This window comes from Mobula hypostoma, chromosome 19 (genome assembly GCF_963921235.1).
Source record: "Mobula hypostoma chromosome 19, sMobHyp1.1, whole genome shotgun sequence".
Taxonomy (NCBI): domain Eukaryota; kingdom Metazoa; phylum Chordata; class Chondrichthyes; order Myliobatiformes; family Myliobatidae; genus Mobula; species Mobula hypostoma.
Genome location: NC_086115.1, coordinates 22,714,511 through 22,739,571, shown reverse-complemented (window position 1 = coordinate 22,739,571; position 25,061 = coordinate 22,714,511). Strand labels below are relative to the sequence as shown.

Here is a 25,061-nt window from a genome sequence, read left to right as displayed (position 1 = left end):
TGCTGCTTGGCCTGCTGCGTTCACCAGCAACTTTGATGTATGTTCCTTTTTCCACTTCTGCTTGGTACTGTGCAAGCACTGCCGTACGGTTGTTATAAAGCGCAGTCGGTGTGAACGGCGTGAGAGTTAAATTGTAAATTGAGGTTTTTGACTATTTAAAACCACTGTCATGACGTGCTGGAACAGATAGCCGCAGCGCGGCATTTCGTTGTTTTCTTGAACGCAACCCCCCACATAACCGAACAATTTCAGAACAGAGGGCAACGAGACTGAAGCCAGAAGAGTTAGAAATGTACTCACCGAATACTTTGACCCATAGCTTACTGAATAAATAAGTATACTCACTTTGCCCTGTTTTCTGTCCTTGCTTGTATGAAGGTGCTTTACCTATTTATGCAAGTACTTCTCTGACAATAGATGTGTAACAGCCTAATGTAACATTCTATGGAAATACAAGATAACACTGATGCAGACATGTTTTATACATTTAACAAGGTGCTTTATTAATGCAACACAGTTAGTCAGTTTTTCAATGTTCGTCGTCAGCCGGGTCATACTGTCCGTGAACTCCCTGTCGGTTGCCTCCATACGCTCCAGTATTCGTTTTTTCTTAGTTTTAAATCCTCCTGCGCGAGAGTCAAGAGCAATTCCTTTCAAGTTTTTCTGCTCTGTAACTGGACAAACGTGCACCAAGTATACCGTTTCCTCTTCGCTTGTTTTCTGTGTGTCCTGCGCATGTCCAGTAGGAAGAGATTCGCCCAAATATCCGTCTAATGTGGACAGAGATATTTTGAAAAACGCTTAGTGTGGACACCTGTCATTTTTACTCGAAACCGGCGTTTTCAAATTTATCCAGCGTAGTGTGGACATAGCCTAAGTATACCCTATGACTTTGCCTCCACAATTGCCTATGGCAAGGAATTCCACAGATTCATCACCCTCTGGCTAAAGAAATTCCTCCTAAAAGGATGTCCCTCTATGCTGAGGTTGTATCCTCTTGCCTTAGACTCCTCCAACACAGGAAACATCCTCTCCACACCCACTCTGTCAAGGCCTTTCACCATTGGATAGGTTCGAATGAAGTCAGCCCTCATTCTCTGAATTCTAGTGAGTACAGACCCAGAAGCATTCAGCACTCTTGATATGACAACCCATTCAGTCCCAAGATCTTTTTTGTGCACCTCCTTTGAATCCTCTCCAATGTTAGCACATCCCTTCTTAGATAAGGGGCCCAAAACTGCTCATAATACACCAAGTGAGACCTCACCAGTGCTTTATGAAGCCTCAACATTACATCCTTGCTTTTATATTCTAGTCCTCCTGAAATGAATATTAACATTGCATTTGCCTTTCTCACCACAGACTCAACCTGCAAATTAACCCTTAGAGAATCCTGCACAAGGACTCCAAAGTCCCTTTACGCCTGTTTTTTGTATTTTTTCTCCATTTACAAAATAGTCAACTCTTTCATCTCTTCTAGTAAAGTGCATGACCATATATTACCTGACACAGTATTCCATCTGCCATTTATCTGCCCATTCACCTAATCTGTCTAAGTCCTTCTGTAGCCTCTTAACTTCTTCAAAAGCCCCTCCACCTATCTTGGTATCATCTGCAAACTTTGCAACAAAGCCACCAATTCTGTCATTCACATAATTGACATATAACGTAAAAAGAATCAGTCCCACCACAGACCCCTGAAAAGATTCCCTTTATGCCCACTCTTTGCCTCCTGCCAATCAGCCAATGCTTTGTCCATGCTGGTATCTTTTCTGTAATACCATTGGGCTCTTAACTTGTTAAACAGCCTCACACATGGCACCTTGTCAAAGCCCTTCTGAAAATCCATGTACACAACATCCACTGATTTACTTTCTCTGTCCTGCTTGTTAATTCTTCAAAGAATTTCAGTGGATTTGTTGGGCAAGATTTTTCCCTTGAGGAAACCATACTAACTGTGGCCTATTTTATCATGTGCATCCAAGTACCCCAAAACCACATCCTTAACAATCGACTTCAACATCTTCCCAACCGCTGAAGTCAACCTAACTGGGCTATAGTTTCTTTTCGTCTGCCTCTCTCCCTTCTTGGAGTGGAGTGACATTTGAAATTTACCAGAAATTCCGGAATCTAGTGATTCTTGAAAGATCATTACTAATGCCTTCACAATCTCTTCAGCAATCTCTTTCAGAACCCTGTGGTGTAGACCATCTGGTCTAGGTGAGTTATCTACTTTCAGACCTTTCAGTTTCCCAAGAAACTTCTTCCTTGTAACGGCAGCTTCACACACTTCTGCCCCCTGACACTCTCGAACTTCCAGCATAATTTTAGTGTCTTCCACAGTGAAAACTGATGCAAAATATTTATTCAGTTCAGTTGCCATTTCCTTGTCCCCCATTACTACCTCTCCATCACCGTTTTTCAGCGGACTAATATCCACTCTCGCCTCTCTTTTATACTTTATGTATCTTAATAAACTTCTGGTATCCTCTTTAATATTATTGGCTAGCTTACTTTCATATTCCATCTTTTCCTTCTTAATGTCCTTTTTAGTTGCCTTCAGTTGGTTTTTAAAATCTTCCCAATCATCTAACTTCCCACTAATTTTTGCTCTATTTAATGCCCTCTCTTTGGCTTTTTCTGGCTTTAACTTCTCCAACTGTCCACAGTTATGTCATCTTTCTTTTAGAATACTTCTTCCTCTTTGGGATGTATATATCCTGTGCCTTCCAAATCGCTTTCAGAAACTCCAGCCATTGCTGCTCTACTGTCATCCCTGCCAGTGTTCTTTTCCAATCTGGCCATCTCCTCTCTCATTCCTCTGTAATTTCATTTACTCCACTATAACACTGATATATCTGACTTCAGCTTTTCCTTCTCAAATTTCCAGGTGAATTCTATCATATTATGATCACTTGCCCATAAGAGTTCTTTTGCCATAAGTTTTCTAATCAATTCCAGTTCATTGCACAACACTCAATCCAGAATAGTTGATCCCCTAGTGGGCTCAATCATGAGCTGTTCTAAAAAGCCATCACACTGGCTTTCTAGACATCTCACCTCCTGTAATCCAGCACCAGCCTGATTTTCCCAGTCTACCTGCACATTGAAATCCTGCATGACGATTGTAATGTTGCCCCTTTGGCATGCGTTTTCCATTGTATTTTGTACACTGCATCCTTCCTACTTTTGGGGGGTCTGTATAAAACTCCCATCAGGATCTGTTTAACCTTGCAGTTCCTTAGCTCTACTCACAATGATTTTACATCTTCCGACCCTATGTTACCTCGTCCTAATAATTTAATTTCATTTTTTACCAACAGAGTGACAACCCTTATCTGCCTTCCTGCCTGTCTTTTCAATACAATGTGTATCCTTGGACATGAAGCTCCCAGCTATAATCTTCTTTCAGCCATGATTCTGTGATGTCCACAAAGTCATTCATGCCAATCTGTAACTAAGCTGCAAGTTCATCTACCTTATTCCATATACTGTGTGCATTCAAATATAACACCTTCAGTCCTGTATTCATCAACCTTTTCAATTCTGATTGCCTTTTACATTCCAACTCATCCTGTTGACTGTAATTTTGCCCTATCATCAGCCTCTCCTTGTTAGCAGTCTCACTACACACTGCCTCTGTTTGTAAATTAACTACCTCATCCTCAGCACTATCATTCCAGTTCCCATCCTCCTACCAAATTAGTTTAAACACTTCCCGGACAACTCTAGCAAACCTGCCTGCGAGGATATTGGTCCACCTTTGGTTCAGGTGTAACCCATCCCTTTTGTATAGGTCATTCCTTCCCCAGAAGAGATCCCCATGATCCATAAATCAGTTCCTCAGCCACTCATTCACCTGCCAAATCATCCTACTCTTGCTCTCACTGACGCATGACATGGGCAGCAATGCAGAAATCACTACCATGGACGTCCTGTTTCTCAATTTCCTACCTAGCTCCCTAAAATCTCTCTTCAAAACCTCCTCACTTTTTCTACCTATGCCAGTGGTGCCAAGATGTACCAAGACTTCTGACTCCTCACCCTCCCCCTTTAGAATGCTGATCCGAGACATCCCTGACCCTGGCACCTGAGAGGCAACATATATTCCAAATGTCTCAATCACCTCCCTGACCCTGACTTCTGGGAGCAACATACCATCCGGGTGTCTCTATCACCTCCCTGAACCTGGCATCTGGGAGCAATATACCATCTGGGTGTCTCTATCACCTTCCTGACCCTGGCATCTGGCAGCAACGTACCATCCGGATGTCTCTATCGCCTCCCTGACCCTGACATCTGGGAGCAACATACCATCCGGGTGTCCCTATCACCTCCCTGACCCTGGTATCTGGGAGCAATATACCATCCGGGTGTCTCTATCGCCTCCCTGACCCTGGAACCTCAGAGCAACACATCATCCGGGTGTCTCTATCACCTCCCTGACCCTGGCATCTGGGAGCAACATACCATCTGGGTGTCTCTATCGCCTCCCTGACCCTGGCATCTGGGAGCAACATACCATCTGGGTGTCTCTACTCCTTGCATGCTTACCACTGGGTCAGCAAGTTGTAGGCCGAGGGAAGCAATCTCAAAAAAATGATTAGATCAATATTGCTGCTGCTTTTCCTACCAGATGGTACACCACTGAACAGCTGATTGGAGTCTGTGTTCCCAAACCTGCTGCAAACACAATGTGTGCAGAATTCAATGTGTGTTTCAGGAAATGCTTGCTACCATCTTTAGCGAGAAGTATCAAGCAGATGATCCCTTTGAGCACTTTGATATAAAAACCACAGTAGCATAGTGGATAGCGTAACACTATTACAACATCAGCAATCAATGATTGGGGCTCAATTCCCACCACTGCCTGTAAGGAGTTTGTGTGTTCTCCCCGTGACTATGTGAGATTCCTCCGGGTGCTCTTGTTTCTTCCCTCGTTCCAAAGATGTACAGTTAGGGCTAGTGAGTTATGGGGATACTATGTAGGTGCCAGAAGCATGACAACACTTGTGGGCTGCCCAGCACTGTCTTGGCACACTTGATCTGATGCAAACTATGCATTTCCCTGTATATGTCGGTATATATTCAAGATGGTTCATTGACATTCTCCAGTACACAAGTCTAAAGGAGAATGAAATGATTGTACAAGTGACAAGTAAAGCTAATCTATCTTTGCTAACAATCTTGAGGTAACATCTATCACCAATTAAAGTTTTAAAACATTTCAACTGATGTGACATTAAAAAGCAGGGGCGTGGACAATGTACAGAAAAGGCTGAACTGACCACTGCTTGAACCAGGCTACTGCGTAGAAGTGTGCACCCAGCTGGCAACACAAACAGAGATGCAGCCAGTGCCTGTCTGCAGGGCTTCTGCAGGACGTTTGCCCGTAGCCTGAAGTGTGACATTCCTGACATCCAAATGCAGACAATAAGTCAAGAAGACTTAAGGAATGCTTACTTTTATTAGTTGAGACATTGAGTTCAAAAGTCAGGAAGTTATGTTGCAACTTTATAAAGCTTTGGTCAGGCTGCATCTGGATTATTGTGTACTGTTCTGGTCGTTCCATTATAGGAAGAATGTCGAGGCTTAGGAGAGGGTGCAGAAGAGGTTTACCAGGATGCTGCCTGGTTTACAGTGCATGTGAGGCTGGATACAAACTTGGGTTGTTTTCTCTGTGGAGCACCGGAAGCTGAGGGGAGATCTGATAGAGGTTTACAAGATTATGAGACACACTGATGGAGTGGACAGAGAGTATCTGTTTCCTAGGTTGAAATGTCTAATACCAGAGGGCATGTATTGAAGGTGAGAGGGTATAGATTCAAGGGGGACGTGAGAGGTAAGTTTTTTACTCAGAGTGTCGTGCATAACTGGAATGTGCTGCCTGGTGTGGTGGAGAGGCAAATACGTTAGAGGCTTTTAAGAGATGTTTGGATGGGCATGTGGATGTAAGGAAGATGGAGGGATATGGACATGGTGTAGGTAGGAGGGACTAGTGTTTGGGTGTTTCTGATTTGCTTTTTAACTGGTTCAGCACAACATTGTGAGGCGAATAGCCTATCCCTGTGCTTTCCTGTTCTATGTTCTAATAATTCTCTGTGTGTCCCTTTCTCCCTAAACAAGAGAAAATCTAAACATCTCACTTTAACATTACCATTGCTTAGTCTTCCATTAACGGGGGGCGTGAACTGGAAATGATACTACTTGGCTACATGTGAGCCAGAAAGATTCGCAGAAAGTGATTCAATCTCTTCTCCATCCACACGGACATGTTCGGAGTGTGGTAGAATGCTCCACACTTGAGCATACCTCAGCAATATTGAAGAGGCTCAACATCGTGCAGAACGAGCAAGCCGACTACATTACTTTCCCACCCACCTTGAACACTTGAGTTGAGTCACAGTGTTTCCATTTAGAAAATGAGCTGCGATTAAAGATCAAAACCTATCGGGCAGTTTTGTCAGTGCAACCTGGATAGATGACGGACCAGCTGCACAGACACACTCTTCCAAGTCACATGGCAGCCCAGATGATAAACCTATTACAGGCCCCACATTATTGTTGAGTTATAATCCTGAAATTGCTCAACCATCAGCACTGAGAGGATATTTACTGCACTTCGATTTCAGTGTTTTAAGAAGATAACTCACTGCACTTTCAAGTCAAGTTGGAGATGACTAATAAGTTCGTAGCTTGCCAGCAATCAATAAAAGAATTGATGAACCAGAAATGCGGCTACAAACTCGTGCAGGGCAAGATCTCACAAACAGCCTGGTTCCACTGCTGATCCCCTACCAAAGGAGGACGTTATTCCGAAGATCGGCAGAACCTGAACCGGCCTGGAGTTGAGAAATGTGATAAAAATCGGAAAGCAGTTTTTAATGGGCAGCCAAAGGAAGAATTGTAACTGACTTGTGACCCAACCAGCAGCTTCACTGATAATCCTTTTATGTATGACAACTGTGACAGTGGTAAATGTTTGGGGAAAGAGAGAGGCTGTCGCTGAACTGACCATTCATGGGTTTGACAGTCTTTACTTATTTATGTATAGTTTTTCATAAATTTCATCGCATTTCTTTACTTTCTTGTAAATGCCTATAAAAAAAACAAATCTCAGGATAGTATATCCTGACATATACATACTTTGATAGCAAATTTACTTTGACTTGACTGAGTGGATATTTGCTAACTGAATTTACCATAATGCGATATTAAAATGCTTTATGAAGATCTTTCATTTTTGAACAAGGAAGCAATCACTGCAAGTGAGGTAAGTTTTTACTCTCTCACATCCTGCACCATCCCTCCACCAGCCACGTCTGGTCACAGTATGACAGGAACACAGTAGTAGTTCATGCCCAGCCGTCTCAGGATATTACAGTTTAATTTCCACCTGTTGAATGACCTTCTTTTGTGTGTTGGGCTGTCAAAAATATACAGCCACAGCTGGAATGATGGATCATTTAGAAATGACGGACTGTGAGAATCAAGTGATGTCCTTTGAAGCTGAATCACTGTAAAAGTTGTTCCTGTCCGAGAGAATAGTAAACCTCTAGAATGCAGGTGAGAGCTCTCTGCAATAGCAGATAATGGAGGCATTTACGGAAGGAAATAAACTGCCCATTTCACTCCAAGGATGCTACCTGGCCTGCAGCTCCTTTGTGTGTTACTGCAGCTAATGATATTTTGGATGGAGCACAGACTGCATCGGATAGTGGCTGAGTACACTGTTTGATGCAAACTGACTTGCTCCATCAAGCCTCTTGTGGCTGGTCTCCATTACCTGAAGGGCCTAGAGAAAGATTTTACACAGAAACGCTCTTATTTTTCCTGGATTTTTTCTTGTGTTTTTGTATCTCTGTGCATTTTCTGTGTGTGATGGCGGGGTGGAGGGAGGAGAAACATCCTTAGGAGTAAAGGTGAACGACAGGAGATGTTCTGTCATAGCGCTCTGACTATTCTGGTGTGGTAGAAGTAATGCAATCACTTGAGACAAGTATGAAGTTCTCGTTAGGGGGTTATTCCCTTAATGGATAATGCCCGTGCATGATTTTGTTCATTGTGAGGAGGAGGACGCACGGGCAGCCACCACACGGCCCTTGGCCGATCGGGGTCAGGATCCAGCGGCATGCAATGCAAGATGACTGGGGTCGCTTTACTGTGCAGCCTTCCTTTCTCCACCTTCATTGCTATTGTGAAGTACCAGCATCTTCCACCAGCTCCACCGTTGAGGTCTTGGTTGGATTGCTCTTTTTCTGGAGCCTCCTCCTTCACCTTACTGCCATGTGTTACCTGACCAGGAACTAAGCTCTCAGGGCCTCAGAAACTCCACCGCGACAAGGTGACGACCCTCAGATAAGCATCCCGCTGTGGAGCATACTTGATGGGGTAGCTGTTTCTTTCCCAACCTGTTATTGTTGTATGTCTAGTCTGTGAAGATGCAAAGCACCGCAGAACAACGATAAACAGTTTATGTAGCATATTTAACACTGCAAAACTTTCCAAGATGATTGGCAGAACTGTTGGACAGCAATCTGACAGTGGGCCATAAGAAGAGATAGCAGGCGGAATACATAGTGCACGATCAAAGTGTGAGGTTTTACGTATTTTCTTCGAGCACAACATAAAGGAGGAAGGTGAAAGAACAGAATACCAGACTGTAGGAGCAAGGCAGCCGAAGGCACAAAAAATAATCAGCCATCAATGCAAATCAAAGATTTCAAAAGTAAATGACAGAGGAATGTCAAGCCCTTGGAAATATTCGCTGAGCTTACTTGCTGCTGAAACTACAGCTAGAGCTTCAAATATTGCTATTGAATTCTGACTTGTTTTGACATCATCAGATCCTGTTCTATATCAACTTTACCATATCCATCATTAGGAAGCTCCTGGGAACAATCAGCTGAAGGAATTTCAGTAACTGATTGGCATGTCAGTGCCTGAACATTCTCAGTCACCTTGTTTGTGATGCACTGTTACCTTTGTCTCATCAGCAGATGGCCTGACTAGTCCTTGCAGCGTAAGTTAGAACTTGATTATAGATTTAAGAATTAAACTGCTTTCCTGGTGTGAATAAAGCTACCTTGTCCATTTTGAGCTGCTTATGTGAGCACATATTTAACTGTCCAAAGAACGACAACGTGCGTTCTCAGTGAGGAACAGTCCTTGAGAGAAGCGGGAGAGTAAACGTGGAGAAGTCACCTGCCTGGAAATGTTGACCCTCCTCTTAGCCAAAGACTCAGAGTCAGACAGCACAGAAAATGTCCTTTGGCTTATTTGTCCGTGCCAACCAAGTCGTAGATTTAAGTCCATCCCATTTCCCAGCATTTGGCCCATATCCTTCTAAATGTCTGTTTAACAAAATAGTCCTTAAATGTATCTAATGTACCTGCTTCAACCACTTCCTCTGGCAGCTGGTTCCATATGTCTACATAGCATGTTGTGGGCGTGCTATGCGGGTGCTGGAAGTTTGGCAACCCTTGCAGGCTGCCCAGCAAATCCCTGCTGATTTAATTTGACACAAACAACTCACTTAACTGTGTGCTTCGATGTACACGTCACAAATAAGACTAATCTTTATTTTCACCACTGGGTGTGTAAAAGAGTTGCCTCTCGGGTTTTAAAACTTCCACCTCTGATCTTAAACCATGTCCTCTAGTTTCAATTCCCACACCCTGGAATGAAAATCTATGTTCCTCGTGATTTTATATATCTCTGTGAGTCCACCCCTCAATCTCCTAAGTTCCAAGCAGTAAAAGCTGACCCTGTCTAACCTCTCCTTATAACTCAGTGCCTTCAGGCACAGCAGCAAGAAGGTACAAGAGCCTTGGGTCCCACACCACCAGGTTCAGGAACATTTCTTACTCTTCAACCATCAGGCTTCTGAACCAGTGAGCATAACTTCACTCACCTCTACACTGAACTGAATCCACAAACAGTGGACTCACTTCCAGTGACTGTACAACTCATGTTCCCAATATTATTTAGTTATTTGTATTTGCACAGTGAGCCTTCTTTTGTGCATTGGTTGTTTGTCAATCTTCGTTTGTGGGTAGTTATTTGTTAATTTTATTGTATTTCTTTGTTCTACTGTGAATGCCTGCAAGAAAATGAATTTCAGGATAGTACATGGTGATATATACATACTTTGATAATAAATTTACTTTGAATTTTGAACATCCCTGTTAAACTATTCTGACACTCTTTCCAGCTTAAATACACCCTTTCTATAATGGTGACCAAAACCAAACACAATACTCCAAATGTGGCCTCACCAACATCTTGTACAATTGCAGCATAATCTTCCAACTTTTATATTCATTGCCTTGACTGATGAAGGCCAACATGTCAAAAGCCTTCCTCACTGCCCTATCTATCTACCAGTGACTCCACTTTAAAGGATCTATGCACCTGTTCTCCGAGGCCCTTCTGGGTAGAATGGTACCCAGGGCCCTTCTGTTCAATGTAAAATGCATACCTTTAATTGCCCTTCCAAAATGTATTGTTTTGCACTGAAATTAAATTTCACTTACCATTTCTCAGCCCACCTACCGAGCCAATGTAATTCTTGATACTCCTTGCCACTGTTTATGACACCACCCTTTCTTAGTGTCGTCAGCAAGCTTACAAATTATTCCTTATATATTCTTGTCCAAGTCATAAATATAGGTGACAAATAACAAATAGGGCCCAGTGCCGACCATGGGGAACAGCACTAGTGTCAGACCTCCAGTCTGAGAAACATACATTCAGCATCACCATCGAATTCCTGCCATCCAAACAATTTTGTCTCCAGTTTGCTAGTCTCCTTGGATACCATGCAGTCTAACCTTCCAAAGCAGCCTACCGTGCAGTTCCTTATCAAAAGCCTTAATGAAATCCATATATAATACTGTATGTCTGCCGCTTTCCCTCATTAACCTTCCTTGTCACTTCATCAAATTCATCTCTCATACACAGTGCAATGCTGGTTACCCCTAATCAACCACTGCCTTTCCAATTGGAAGTATATCTTAGCCCTCAGAATGCTTTCAAATAACTTGCCGACCATAAATCTTTGGCTAATAGGTCTATAATTGCCAGTTCCATTCTTAAATAAAGGCACAAGATATGCCATCCTCCAGTCTTGTGGCACCTTGCCAGAGGATAGCAATGTTGTAAATTTCTCGGAGAGGGTTCCTGTAATTTCTTCTCCTGATTTTCATGGTGTTCTTTGATGTATGCTCGTCTGGACCTGGAGATTTATCTACCTTCATGCACTTCAACACATGCAACACCTTTTCTGCTGGACTGGGGACTACTTCCAAAACATCTCCATTAACTTTTGCCAGGCTCCCAAGTCTCCGCATTTTCTCCATGGCAAAATTAGAGCATAAATATTCATTGAGAACTTCGCTCATCTCCAGAAGCTCCACATATAAATTTTCATCTTGGTCTCTGAGGGGCCATGTTCTCTCCCTAGTCATTCATTTTCCCTTGATATCCTTAAAACATCTCTGAGAATTCATAACTTTCTCTGCCAAAGCCACCTTGTGCCCCCTCTTTTGGCTGTAGTAACTTCCTTCATGAGTATGCTTTGACATGCTCCATATACCTTCAGTGATTCATTTGATCGAAGCTGCCTACATCTGAAAAAAAAAACACTTTTTTTTGGCCAGACTTACAAATATCCCTTGATGTCCTGGGTTCCCGAATCACAGCAGTTTTTCCTTTTACTTTAACAGGAACATGTAGTCTTTGAACTCCAGAACTCCAGATTTGTCAATTGAAAACTCTTTTCATTTGCCAGAGGCCTGTTGCCTGTAAGTAACCTGACCCAATCAACCTTTGCAAGGTCCTGTCTAATACCATCAAAATTGACTTTGCCACAATTCATAGAGCCTTACATCACAGACACAGGCCCTTCAGCCCATCTAGTCCATGCCAAATTGCTATTCCGCTTAGTGCCATTGATCTGCATCTACATAGCCCTGCACACTCCTCCCATCAAGTACTTACCCAAACTTCTCTTAAATGTTGCAATTGAACTTGCATCCACTACTTCTGTTTGCAGCTCATTCCAAACTCTCACCAACCTCTAAGTGAAAAATTCCTCCCTCAAACATTTCACCTTTCACCCTTAACCAATAACTTCTAATTTTAGTGTCACCCAACCTCATTGGAAAAGGCCTGCTTGCATTTATCCTATCTATACCCCTCATAATTTTGTTTACCTCTATCAAATCACCCCTCATTCTCCTATACAGTGTGAAATAAAGTCCCAGCTTTCAATCCTTCTTTATGACTCAGGTCCTCTAGTCTCAGCAACAGCCTTACAAATTTTCTCTACACTCCTTCAATCTTATTGATACCTTTCCTGTAGGTAGTCATAGTCATAGTCATACTTTATTGATCCCGGGGGAAATTGGTTTTCGTTACAGTTGCACCATAAATAATAAATAGTAATAGAAATAGTAATAGTAATATTACTATTAGTAAATAGTAAATAGTAATAGTCATGGAAATAATAAATAGTAATAGAAAATAGTAATAAATAGTTAAATAGTAATATAAAAATTATGAAATAAGTCCAGGACCAGCCTATCAGCTCAGGGTGTCTGACCCTCCAAGGGAGGAGTTGTAAAGTTTGATGGCCACAGGCAGGAATGACTTCCTATGACGCTCTGTGTTGCATCTCGGTGGAGTGAGTCTCTGGCTGAATGTACTCCTGTGCCCACCCAGTACATTATGTAGTGGATGGAAGACATTGATCAAGATGGCATGCAACTTAGACAGCATCCTCTTTTCAGACACCACCGTGAGAGAGTCCAGTTCCATCCCCACAACATCACTGGCCTTACGAATGAGTTTGTTGATTCTGTTGGTGTCTGCTACCCTCAGCCTGCTGCCCCAGCACACAACAGCATACATGATAGCACTGGCCACCACAGACTCGTAGAACATCCTCAGCATTGTCCGGCAGATAGGTGAGCAGAATTGCACACAATAGTCCAAATTGTGCCTCACCGACATCTTAAGCAATTTCAACATATCATCCGAACTCCTGTACTGATTTATGAAAAACAATTGAGAATTAAATCTACAGATGAGTTCTGTCCCTTTCAATAACAATTTCAAAACAGTCACCCTTATGATTACTGGCCTCTACTGTGACCTCAGTCACTTGCCCTTCCTAATTTCCCAGGAGCAGATCAGGCTTTGCCCCATCTCTAATAGGGCCCTCTAAACACTATCTGTGGAAACTTTCTTGAATGCAGTGATTAAAATCCACCCCATCTAGATCTTTAATGTTATGGTAATCCCAGTAGAATCAATAAAATCCCCTATAATGATAACCATGTAATTCTTACAAGTTTCCAAAATCTCCCTGCACCTTCATTCGTTTAATTCCTGAGGACTACTTGGAGACCGGAAGAACAACCCCAAAGGAGGTGATCATCCCTTTCTTATTTCTCAGTTCCACCCAGAAAGCCTCACCAGGTGATCTTTCAGTAATATCATCCCTAACTACTGCCGCCTGCCCACCTCTCCCTCTCTTCCCTACAACTCCATCTTGCCTAAAGCATCTGTATCTTGGAACATTAACCTGCCAGTCCTGTCCTTCCCTTAACAGTAGTTCCATAATGGCTATGATGCCCCAATCCAAAGTGCGTATCTATGCTCTAAAATAAATTCATCTGCCTTTCCTGTCAGACCTTTTGCATTCAAGTAAGTGCGATTTAATCCAATTGATTTTCCTTGGACTTCACTGTACCCCATCCTATTCTGCCTCTTTACCTTCCTTTTACTGCCTTCTCTATCAGTATCTTGACTCTAAACTGCCTCACTTCTACTTGCTATCCTATCCCTCTACTGATGTAAATTAAACTCTCCCTATAATACCAGCAAATCTGCCTAGAAGGATATTGGTTCTCCTCCAGTTTAGGTGTGACCCATCCTTCTTGTACAGATAGATCAAATGTGATGACAGAATGCAGTATTAATGGTAAGACTCTTGGCAGTGTGGAGGATCAGAGGGATTGTGGGGTCCGAGTCCATAGGACACTCAAAGCTGCTATGCAGGTTGACTCTGTGGTTGAGAAAGCATACGGTGCATTGGCCTTCATCAATGGTGGGATTGAGTTTAGGAGCCGAGAGGTAATGTTGCAGTTATATAGGACCCAGGTCAGACCCCACTTGGAGTACTGTGTCCAGTTCTGGTCGCCTCACTACAGGAAGGATGTGGAAACCAAAGAAGGATGCAGAGGAGATTTACAAGGATGTTGCCTGGATTGGGGAGCATGTCTTATGAGAATAGGTTGAGTGAACTCAGCCTTTTTTCCTTGGAGGGTTGGAGAATGAGAGGTGACCTGATAGCAGTGTATAAGATGATGAGAGGCATTGACTGTGTGGATAGTCAGAGGCTTTTTCCCAGGGCTGAAATAGCTAACACAAGAGGGCACAGTTTTAAGGTGCTTGAAAGTAGGTACAGAGGAGATGTCAGGGGTAAGTTTTTTCATGCAGAGAGTGATGAGTGCATGGAATGGGCTGCCGACGACGGTGGTGAAGGCGGATACAATAAGGTCTATTAAGAGACACCTGGACAGGTACATGGAGCTCAGAAAAATAGAGGGCTATGGGTAACCCTAGGTAATTTCTAAGGTAGGGATATGTTCAGCACAGCTTTGTGGGCCGAAGGGCCTGTATTACGCTGTAGGTTTTCTATGTTTCTAAGTTTCTGGATCACCCCCAACCTCAGAAGAGATTCCAAAGGTCAAAAAATCTTTCCATCAGAAATGAAACCTGCACAAGATAACTTCTCCCACTGCTGAAGCATAGCCAGATGACCAGCCATTGTGAAAAGGAGGCAACATTTATGAAAAAAGGAGTCATGATCTTATTGAATGGTGGAGCAGGCTCGATGGGGCAGACAGCCTACTCCTGCTCCTATTTATATGTTCTTATGAAACCTTGGAACAGTAGCCATGCCAAATGAGTTAGGTGTTGACTCTTGGGTAAATGTCCTCTGCGAGTTTCCATCTCCTGAGGAGACTCGGAAACTTCCCCACACTTGTTTCCTACAGAGCTGTCTTGTTTCCCCTCTGTGTTTGCCTCCACCTAACTAACAAGACAGTGAGGAGAGAGGAGGGCTTGGGTTTGCATTTTCTAATGGTTCAGCTGCCAAGAATGGGAATGGATGGTTGTGTAAGTCTTTTTCTATGAGGCAGGTTTATATTTTCACTATCTGAGTCTCATGCAAAGTCTTTTCTGAATGGTTGACACTTATCCTACTGCCAACATATGACAATTCCATTTATATTGGCTTTGGATTATGTCCGTTGGCAGTAATGTTGCTTTTGCGTTTGAGGGATTGAGGTCAAATCCCACAGAAGTTTCGGCAGACAAACTTAGGCTGAACAGTTGGAACTGCCGGATGTGTCATCCATTGAATGAGAGCTGAAACAAAAGCCCTGTCTTTTTCTCATGCAAATATATTTTTAAAAATCTTATATTCCATTCAGACAACAAGATCTGAAACCAACAATGTGAATGGCCAATGCTTATCTTGTTACCAACACAACCACCAGACATTATTTAGTTGTTATTATTTTTCAGTTTAGGTAAACATTCTATACACAGAGTGTATAATGTTTCCTTCCTTCTTTACAGAGACATGTTTTCCCATAAAACACTTTGAGACACAGGTCATGAAAGAAACTGTAGAATATAACTATAGGTCTTCACGTTTACTCTTAATTACTGTCAGACATGCACAGACAGGCACATCGCAATCTCCATCCAGCTAGGAGAAGTCATCTGTCACTCATTTCTAACTCATTTCCACCTGCACCCTACTTAAACCTAGCTCTCATCCACAGTCCTTGTTCACCCATCGATCCAATCAACCTCAACCAGTTGCCTTGTTGCCTTCTCCCCTGTTTTGTGGTTCCTCATGGCTTATTATTTTGCTATATATATTTAAAGTTATTGCTCACCACTAAATCATCTCCACTGCTCTGCTTTTGGGTCAAGCTTCCTCTATGTTTCCTGACAGGGTGAGTGAATTAGCGATTGATCCAGTAGAGTTTGCTCGCCTCAGTAAAATTGTCCGCCCACAGGAGTAGACAATCCAGCAGCAGTGGGAAACCATTGACCATTTGCTCACCTCTCTCTTCCACCTCTCCGTCTTGACACAGTGACCCCATGCCTTCTGAGCCCCAGATTCCAGTGCCTGGACTTTCCAATGGATCCCCAACCCAATGCTGTAACTTCCTGTCCTGGTGCGTATTACACTTCCAGCTCCAGCCATCTACCTATTGTACGGACCGAGCCAAGATTGCCTTCATCGCCTCTCTCTTGACTGGATGAGCTCTGAACTGGGATAATTAAAACCACCATTTGCAATAAAATATGAGGAATTCAGTGCTGAGATGCGCCATCCAGGAAGTGGAAGTGAGGCTTCGTCTGCCTCAAGGCTCATTCTCGGTTCTGTATTACACCATGTAATTGAGGACCCCTGCGGCTGGAATGCAGAAGCATCACTGGCCCACTATCATCATGCTGTCCCGGAGATACCCATGACCTCGAAAGCCTCATTACTAGGTCCCTGTGGTATTGACAAGCTTCTTATGGATTGACCCTCCAGATCACCAGCCAGAACCACAGTCGCATTCCCAGAACAACTTCGGGCCGCAGCACCCTCATCAGCAATGCTTCTCGAACCCACGCAGTTATAGAGAGCTCCATTAACCTCCAAAGAGCATGAGCATCGGTAGAGAAACAACTTGTTGGCTTACTGTGGAGCAACCAATCACCCATGCATCAAATGGCCATTGCATCCAGGAGAAAGCAACAGAGAAGAGGGGCCTTCAATCAGGTAAACTCCCCCCAGCTCCTCGTTCAAGCCCCATAACCAAACTCACTTTCTCTCTTCTCCTCCATACCGTGATGGCTCTACACACACAGAAGGCTGTGGTGAATTCTGGTGCAGAAGACAACTTTCTGGACCAAACTCTGTGTTTGCAGCTTGAACTCCCTACCAGGTCTATCTCTCACCCCTTCTGCATCATGGCCATTGGGGTCTGGGATGGTCAGATCATGCACACAACCTGTGCACTTGAGCATCAGAGAACACTGTGACTCCCACCAAATGCTACCTACCTTTAGACCCAACTCTTCCCTCATCCTGGGTTATCCCTGAATTTCGACTTACGATCCTCAGTTTGCCTAGTCATCCAGTTCACTGCTGAATTAAGGACCCATCTGCCTGCAACCTCAGTTGACTTCACCTTGTAAGTCCATGGAGATGGAAGAAACTGTTTACTTCACCAAACTCCCATGGAAATGCCATCACCTTCAGGAAAAGAGAAGCCAGAACCTGCTACCTCATAGACCATGTGACTGCAAGATTAGACTCCTCCCAGGCACCAGCCCTCTCTGAGGTCATTTGTTCTCTCTCTCTCTCATTCTGAGACTCAAGCCATGAATGACTTAATCACCAATGCTCTGCAGCATGGCTTCATTCAGCCATCCCAATCCCTGCCAGTGTGGGATTCTTCTCTAACAAAAAGAAAGATGGGGTCTCTGCCCCTTCATCGACTACCATGGACTCAACAATATCTCCATTAAGTACTGCTACCTTCTCCCCTTGATGGATAGTGCAATCAAGGCACTCCACAGGGCCCAGGTCTTCACCAAACTGGATTTACAGAGCATGTGCAACCTGATTTACGTTTGTGAGGGGGATGAGTGGAACACAGAGTTCATAAAACCCACTGGCAAATATGAATATCTGGTGATGAATTTCAGACTTTCCAACAGTCCTGTTATTTTCTGAGTCTTTATTAACAAGATTCTCTGAGACATGCTACACGGGTATGTGTTTGTCCACCTCAGTGACATCTGCATCTTCTCTAAGGACCCTCGAGACCACATCTGTCACGCCCATTCAGTCCTTCAATGTCTCCTTGAAAACCAACTGTACTGCAAGTTAAAAAGATGCCAGTTCCTCATTCTAGTCATTTCCTTCCTGGGTTATGTTCCTTCACCCCAAAGCATAACCATAGACCCACAGAAAGTGCATGCCACCATCGAATGGCCCCGATGGTGCTCCCTCAAACAGCTACAACACTTCTTGGGCTTCTCCAACCTCTACCGCCATTTCATCAGAAACTTCAACCAAATCAAGCTCCTCTCACCATTCTCACCAAGCCACCTACCTCACGGATAACCTGGTCTGCTACTGCAGGTCACACATTTGAGGAGCTCAAATGATGCTTCACCACCAATCCCATTCTCCATCATCTGAACCCCCTCCAGACTTTTTTCATAGAGGAAGACGCAACTACCGTTAGCACCAGTGTCATCCTCTCCCAGCAAAGTCCAGAGGGGAAGACCCACCCTTGTGCCTTCTTCTCGCACGAGTTCAACTCTACACTGCTGTTGGAGACATTGAGCTACTTACCATTTAATGGGCATTGGAGGAATGGAGACATTTGCTGATGGGAAACGCTGAGCCCTACCTGATCTGGACTAACCATTAGAACCTCATATCCATACAAAAGATCCACCATCTCAAACCACGTCAGGTTCACTGGCCCCTCTTCTTCGAGCAATTTAAATTCACCTTCTCCAACTGACCCGGCTCCAAGCGCACAAAGGCAAATGCAGCATTATCATCTTCCACTTTTCATGATGGATAGGAAAGCAAGTTCAGTTGTTTCCATGAGATCCAACAGAATCACTCAGACAAGCTTAGGAAGTCCACCTTCCTTGTTTGGACAGTATTTCCTCCCTAATCAACACGTACAAAAGAAGAAGACTGACTAGTTATTTAGCTGATTGCTTTCTGTGGAATTCTTCTGTGTTGATTGATGGTTTGGGCCAACATGATGTTTTGAAAGATGTTGTGTCAAAGCATGAACATCTTGTTCCTTCTGTCTTCCAATCTTTTGAAAGATGTTGGCAATTACTCCAGCTTAATGAATTAAGGGAATTCCTTAGGCAGTTGTGGAGTTCATTTTTCTTTCAGGCAGACACTATACATACTTCCTTTGATTATGAAGGATTTGATTCTGTTCCCTGATTCAAGAGCCTGCATCATAATTAATGTTCTGTTTCATGTTACCATTCATTTTTCTTGGTCCTTTCATCTTCTGTTAATCATTAATTCAGTTTTCCATCCCTGATGGCAGGCTCACAGTTCCTGGTTGTTTGATTCTGCAGCTGCAGAGGACTGAAGATGCTGATGAAGCTTTACACATTCGTGCATCTCCTTGTGTTCACCTTCCATCTTTTATTTAAAGTTACTTCTGATCTATTAGCATTTTTATTTCACTATTCTTGTTCTCAAATCTCAGGGCCCATAAATCTAATGGTTTCTTGGTTCAGATCTTTTCTTTTGTTCTGATTCTGCAGTCTCCTCACATCATTGTTTAAAACGAGAGACCATAGAAACCACAAGAAATTACTTTAATGCATGCAGAGGTTTGCTCAGCACTTCCATCTTATTATTAGCACAGCTGGAGGGATGCTCTCTAGGCTTCCCATCCTCTCTAAGACTGCTCAGGAAGTGGATAACTCCAACATTTGGACTAGGGACTTGAGCTCCAATGCAGCCCAGTCAATGGGAAGAAATCTTCTCTTCCTTTTGATCCAGATATTGAAGAATTACAACCATTGATCAAACAATTCTGTTGTCCAATACTCGTCAAAGCAAAATTAGCACCATTGTTCTAATGAGATTCAAACAAAAATATTGCACAGGTACAGGTTTACTAGGGCTATTAAAACAAAAACTTCATATCCCTTTTGCAATTCAACTTTCCAGCTGGAAGCTCCATCCCTCCCCCTCCTGTCTTCTCCTATCGTTTTGGATCTCCACCTCCCCCTCCCCCTCCCACTTCCCGGCCTGAAACTTCGACTGTTGATGCTGCCTGGCCTGCTGTGTTCACCAGCAACTTTTATGTGTGTTGCTTATCAACTTAAAGGTATCTTCCTCCTACTTAGCCCCCCACCCCTTCGATCTATTACCTCAATCTCTGCATGGCACTGTAAACACTTTAAACCTCTTTTATAATGGTGTTTACATTGTAAATATATGCTAGTATTTATGTATTTATTCACATTATATTCATATCCATACTAATAGCTTTATATCTTTATTTTTTATTATTGTTGTTGTTTTAGTTGCCTCCAACACCATCACAGCAAATGACTAATACATGTAATTATACATAAATGCAAATAAAATTGATCCTTTATTACACATGTATACTTTTGAAAGGTGGAAAATGCCTAATATGCTGCAGCAAATGATCATAAACTGTAATGAGATAATTAACATTTAAAAGCATTAGATAATTATTGGGCACATGGTTAAAATAACTGAAGAAGGGAATTACTGAACTATGTGAGTATGGCTACTGATGAAGGAATGAAGAAATGAAATGAACATTGTGATCACAGAGGGTTGATGGGCTACAGGAAGCTACATAGGTAACCGGAATCTAGAATCAGGTTTGTTATCACTAAGATACGTCATGAAATGTATTGTTTTGTGGCAGCAGTACAGTGCAGTACTTAAACTATACCATCAATTACAATAATATGTTAAATAAATAATAAAACATTAAATCACTTGTGCAAAAAGAGAGCAAAAATAGTGAGGTAATGTTTATGGGTTCATTCTTCGTTCAGAAATCTGCTGGCAGAGGGTAAGAAGCTGTTCCTAAAACATTGAGTGTGTGTCTTCGGGCTCCTGCATCTCTTCTCTGATGGTAGCAATGAGGAAAGAACCTGGATATGGGGGTTCTTTAATGGTGGATACCACCTTTTGTGAGGCTCTGCCTTTTGAAGACATCCTCAGTGGTGGGGAGGCTAGTGCTCATTATGGAGATGGATGACTTTGCAACCCTCTGCAGGTTTTGTAAGACCATGGGGAAGTGTGATCAATGGTCAGAATTCTGAAATGGTGGGTTGACAGCCATTGTGTCTGTAAGATCAAGTCCAAGTGATGAATGGGATCATCAGCAAATCATGGATCTCCTGGTCACTCAGGAGAACTTTGCTGCAGTTGGGTCTGGAACAGAAATCCACTGCTTATCAAGTGCTCAAGTAGAGATCTTTTCATTTCTTGCAAACATCAGTCAGCTGATGTAAAGAATACTACAGACTGCTGCTTATCGCAGGTCCACTATGGTGACCAGATATTAGAAGATTTAGTGGGGACACACTCGTCTACAGCTGTTTTATTAAAGTCCGTTGCAGCCATGGTGTATTCGTTAAGATCTCTAGATGAATACTTGAACAGGCCCAGTCCACTGACTCATAGCAATCCTGTAATCGTTCCTCTGCCTCCTGCTCACACCTCTTAGTTGTCCTAACTTCTTGAGCCTTGCTTTTTAAGCTCTGCCTGTATGCAGGTAGGAGAAGGCCAGCCAAGTGATCTAATTTACCAAAATGTGGTCTGGGCATGAAATGGTAGGTATTCCTTATCTTAGTGTAGTAGTGGTCTAGTGTGTTGTGGCTCATCACCTACAATTACTGTCAACATACTGATATGGACAGGAGGTACAGGAATTCCCACAGTAAGTTCAAGAACAGCTACTTCCCTTCAACCACAAAGCACAAGAGATTCTGCAGATGCTGGAAATCTTGAGCAACACCCACAAAATGCTGGAGGAACTCAGCAAGTCAGGCAGTATCTATGGGACCTTCGAAGCTGCAGGTTATATGCTGGTGATAATTGGGAAGGGTTAATCAAAGGTAGTCCACAAGGCTTTGCTGGGGGGAGATCCTGCCTGCTCAATTTTATTACATTTTTTGAAGAGTTAACAAAATGCACTGATTCTGGCTGTGTGGTTAATGTTGTCTACATAGACTTCAGGTAGGTCCTGGCAAGGTCCCAAATGGGAAAGTGGTCCAATAAGTTACAGCCCATGGCTAAGCTGGGCACACAATTATCCAACTCCGTGCTATCATCTTCAGAGAACTTGAACTTACACACCAATCTCCAATCATTTATTGTCTAAGTACATCTTTCGCCACTTCATACTTGCCAAACTAGATACAAATCTGGTTTGGCAATAGGAGGCAGTGATGATGCTATAGGATTGTTTTTCTGAGTTACAATGGATTGGTGCTAGAGCCTTTCCTGCTTCTTATCTGCATGAACATGTTGGATAAGAGTGTAGGAGGTATGATGAGCAAGTTTTCAGATGGTGGTATTGATGGGAAGAGCGTAGCCTCCGGCTACAGAATGTTGATCGTGGATAAGGTTGACAGACCAGTGGCAGGTGGAATTTAATCGTAGTAAGTGTGAAGTGGCTAAAGATGGACACACAAGAAATGGCAATAGAGTAGACTGAGGAATGGAGAGACCTTGGTGTATAAATCCAAGCATCTCTGAAGATGGTAACATGGAGGTGGATAATTGTGTGTAACTCTGGTTGCCACCCAGCAAATAGGACATGACTGCACTGGAGGGGACAGGGAGGAGAGTCACCAAGACATTGCCTATGTTGGAGCATTTTAGTTATGAGGAGAGACTGGACAGCTTGGTTTTATTTTCTTTGTGAGGAAGAATACCAGGAGACTAACGGTGCCTGATAAGGAGGCTCTAATGCACAGGATCGCAAGAGGCTGCGGAGGGTTGTAGACTCAGCCACTCCAACACAGGCACAACCCTCCCACCATTGAGCACATCTTCAAAAGGTATCATTAAGGACACTCAGCATCCAGGACATGCCTTCTTCGCATAACTACCATCTGGGAGGAGGAACAGGAGCCTGAAGATGCGCACTCAATGTTTTAGGAACAACTTTCTCCTCTCTGCCATCAGATTTATGAAAGGTCCATGAACCCATGAGCACTACATCACTATTCCTCTTTTGCACTAACTATCTAATTACTTATTGCCACTTATAGTATTTTTATGTGTTGTACTGTACTGCTGTTGCAAAACAACAAATGTAATAAAATATAGCAGCAATTCCGAGACATAGATAGACTAAACAGTAGGAAACTTTTCACCATAGCTTAGGTCATTGAGTCATGGATTTGAATGGCACAAAAACAGGCCCTTCAGCCAGTCATATCCATGACATCCACTGTACCCTAATCTACAAAATCCTAATTTACAGGCTTCAGCTCCATAGACTTGTATGCATTAGGGTCTAAAATGAGAGGGGATAGGTTTAGAGTAAGAGGTTTAAAGGGAGGATCTGAGGAAGAACATCTTCACCCAAGGGATGGGGGTAACCTAGAATAAATTATCTGAATGGGTGGTGGAGGCAGGTGCTCTCAGAACTTTTAAGAAATATCCAAACAAGCATGTGAATTGCCAAGGCACAGGAAGCTGCAGACCATGTATTGGTAAAAGAAGATTAGTGTCAATGGTCACCATTGATCTTGTGGGTGCAAGTTTCCTTTTCTCTGCTTTTTGACTCTATTCCAGTGCTTTGAAAGGAGGATATCTTTGCCTTTGAGGGAAACAAGTTCAGGTGCTAGTGAGAATTTAGCTTCATGTCATTGCTTTATGAAATTAACAACAAATGCAGTGGAAAGCAAGTGTCTTCTGGATCTGACATAGGAGACGTTCACAACCATCTCTGAGGATCTATCCTGTGCCCAATGCACTAACAGAATCACAATGAAGGCATGTGTTAGAGGAGATTTGGAATGCCACCAAAGACTACCAAATTTCTACAGTTGTATGGTAAAGAGCTCTCTGTCTGGTCGCATCACCATCTGGTATGGAGGCTCCAATGCATAGGCTCGAAAGAGGCTGCAGAGGGTGGTCGAACATGAACGTGAGAACAACTGCAGATGCTGGAAACCCAATCAACACACACAAAATGCTGGAAGAACTCAGCAGGCCAGGCAGCATCTGCGGAAAAGAGTAAACAGTCGTCCTCCAACATTTTCTACGTGTTGCCTGCAGATGGTCGTGGACTCCATCATGAGCACAGCCCTCCCCACTATCAAAGGCAAAATAATCTGCAGATGCTGGGGTCAAAGCAACACTCACAACACGCTGGAGGAACTCAGCAGGTCGGGCAAGCATCTGTGGAAATGATCAGTCAACGTTTCAGGCCGGAACCCTTCGTCAGGACTGTAGGGGGAAGGGGCAGAGGCCCTATAAAGAAGGTGGGGGAGGATGGGAAGGAGAAGGCTGGTAGGGTCCAGGTGAAAAACCAGTAAGGAGAAAGATAAAGGGGTGGGGGAGCGGAAGCAGGGAGGTGATAGGCAGGAAAAGTGAAGAAGGAATAGGGGAAAACACAAGGAGGTGGAACCATGAGGGAGGTGATAGGCAGCTAGGGGAGGGGGCAGAGTGACATAGGGATAGGGGAAGGGAGAGGGAGGGAATTACTGGAAGTTAGAGAATTCTATGTTCATACCAAGGGGCTGGAGACTACCTAGACGGTATATAAGGTGTTGCTCCTCCAGTCTGAGTTTAGCCTCATAATGGCAATAGAGGAGGCCATGTACGGACATATCTGAATGATGAGTGGGAAGCAGAGTTGAAGTGGGTGGCAACCGGGAGATCCTGTCTGTTGTGGCGGACGGAGCAGAGTTGCTCGACGAAGCGGTCCCCCAATCTGCGTCGGGTTTCACCGATGTAGAGGAGGCCACACCGGGAACAGCGGATGCAATAGATGACCCCAACAGACTCACAAGTGAAGTGTTGCCTCACCTGGAAGGACTGTTTGGGGCCCTGAATGGTGGCAAGAGAGGAGGTGTAGGGACAGGTGTAGCACTTACGCTTACAGGGATAAGCGCCGGGTGGGAGATCCGTGGGGAGAGTTGTGTGGATCAGGGAGTTGCGGAGGGACCGATCCCTGCGGAAAGCGGAGAGGGGTGGAGAGGGAAAGATGTGTTTAGTGGTGGGGAAATTCTTCACCTTTCTTGCCTATCACCTCCCTGCTTCCCCTCCCCCACCCCTTTATCTTTCCCCTTACTGGTTTTTCACCTGGAACCTACCAGCCTTCTCCTTCCCATCCTCCCCCCACCTTCTTTATAGGGCCTCTGCCCTTCCCTCTTCAATCCTGATAAAGGGTTCCGGCCCGAAACGTTGACTG

The 25,061-nt window shown here is 43.6% G+C and overlaps 2 protein-coding genes across 5 annotated transcripts in view; one reads left to right on the top strand and one right to left on the bottom strand.

The window, feature by feature from the left end:
- The window catches only part of LOC134358901 (leucine-rich repeat transmembrane neuronal protein 3-like), a 338,976-nt gene that overhangs the window by 58,712 nt on the left and 255,203 nt on the right, over nt 1–25,061 (top strand). The gene's annotated exons all lie outside the window — the stretch shown is intronic.
- LOC134358903 (catenin alpha-3-like) overlaps nt 505–25,061 on the bottom strand; it is a 703,413-nt gene continuing 678,856 nt past the window's right edge. Inside the window, exon 8 of the mRNA XM_063071546.1 lies at nt 505–770. Within this exon, the coding sequence (XP_062927616.1) occupies nt 654–770 (117 nt within the window). The 3' untranslated portion in view covers nt 505–653. The remainder of the gene's footprint in view (nt 771–25,061) is intronic.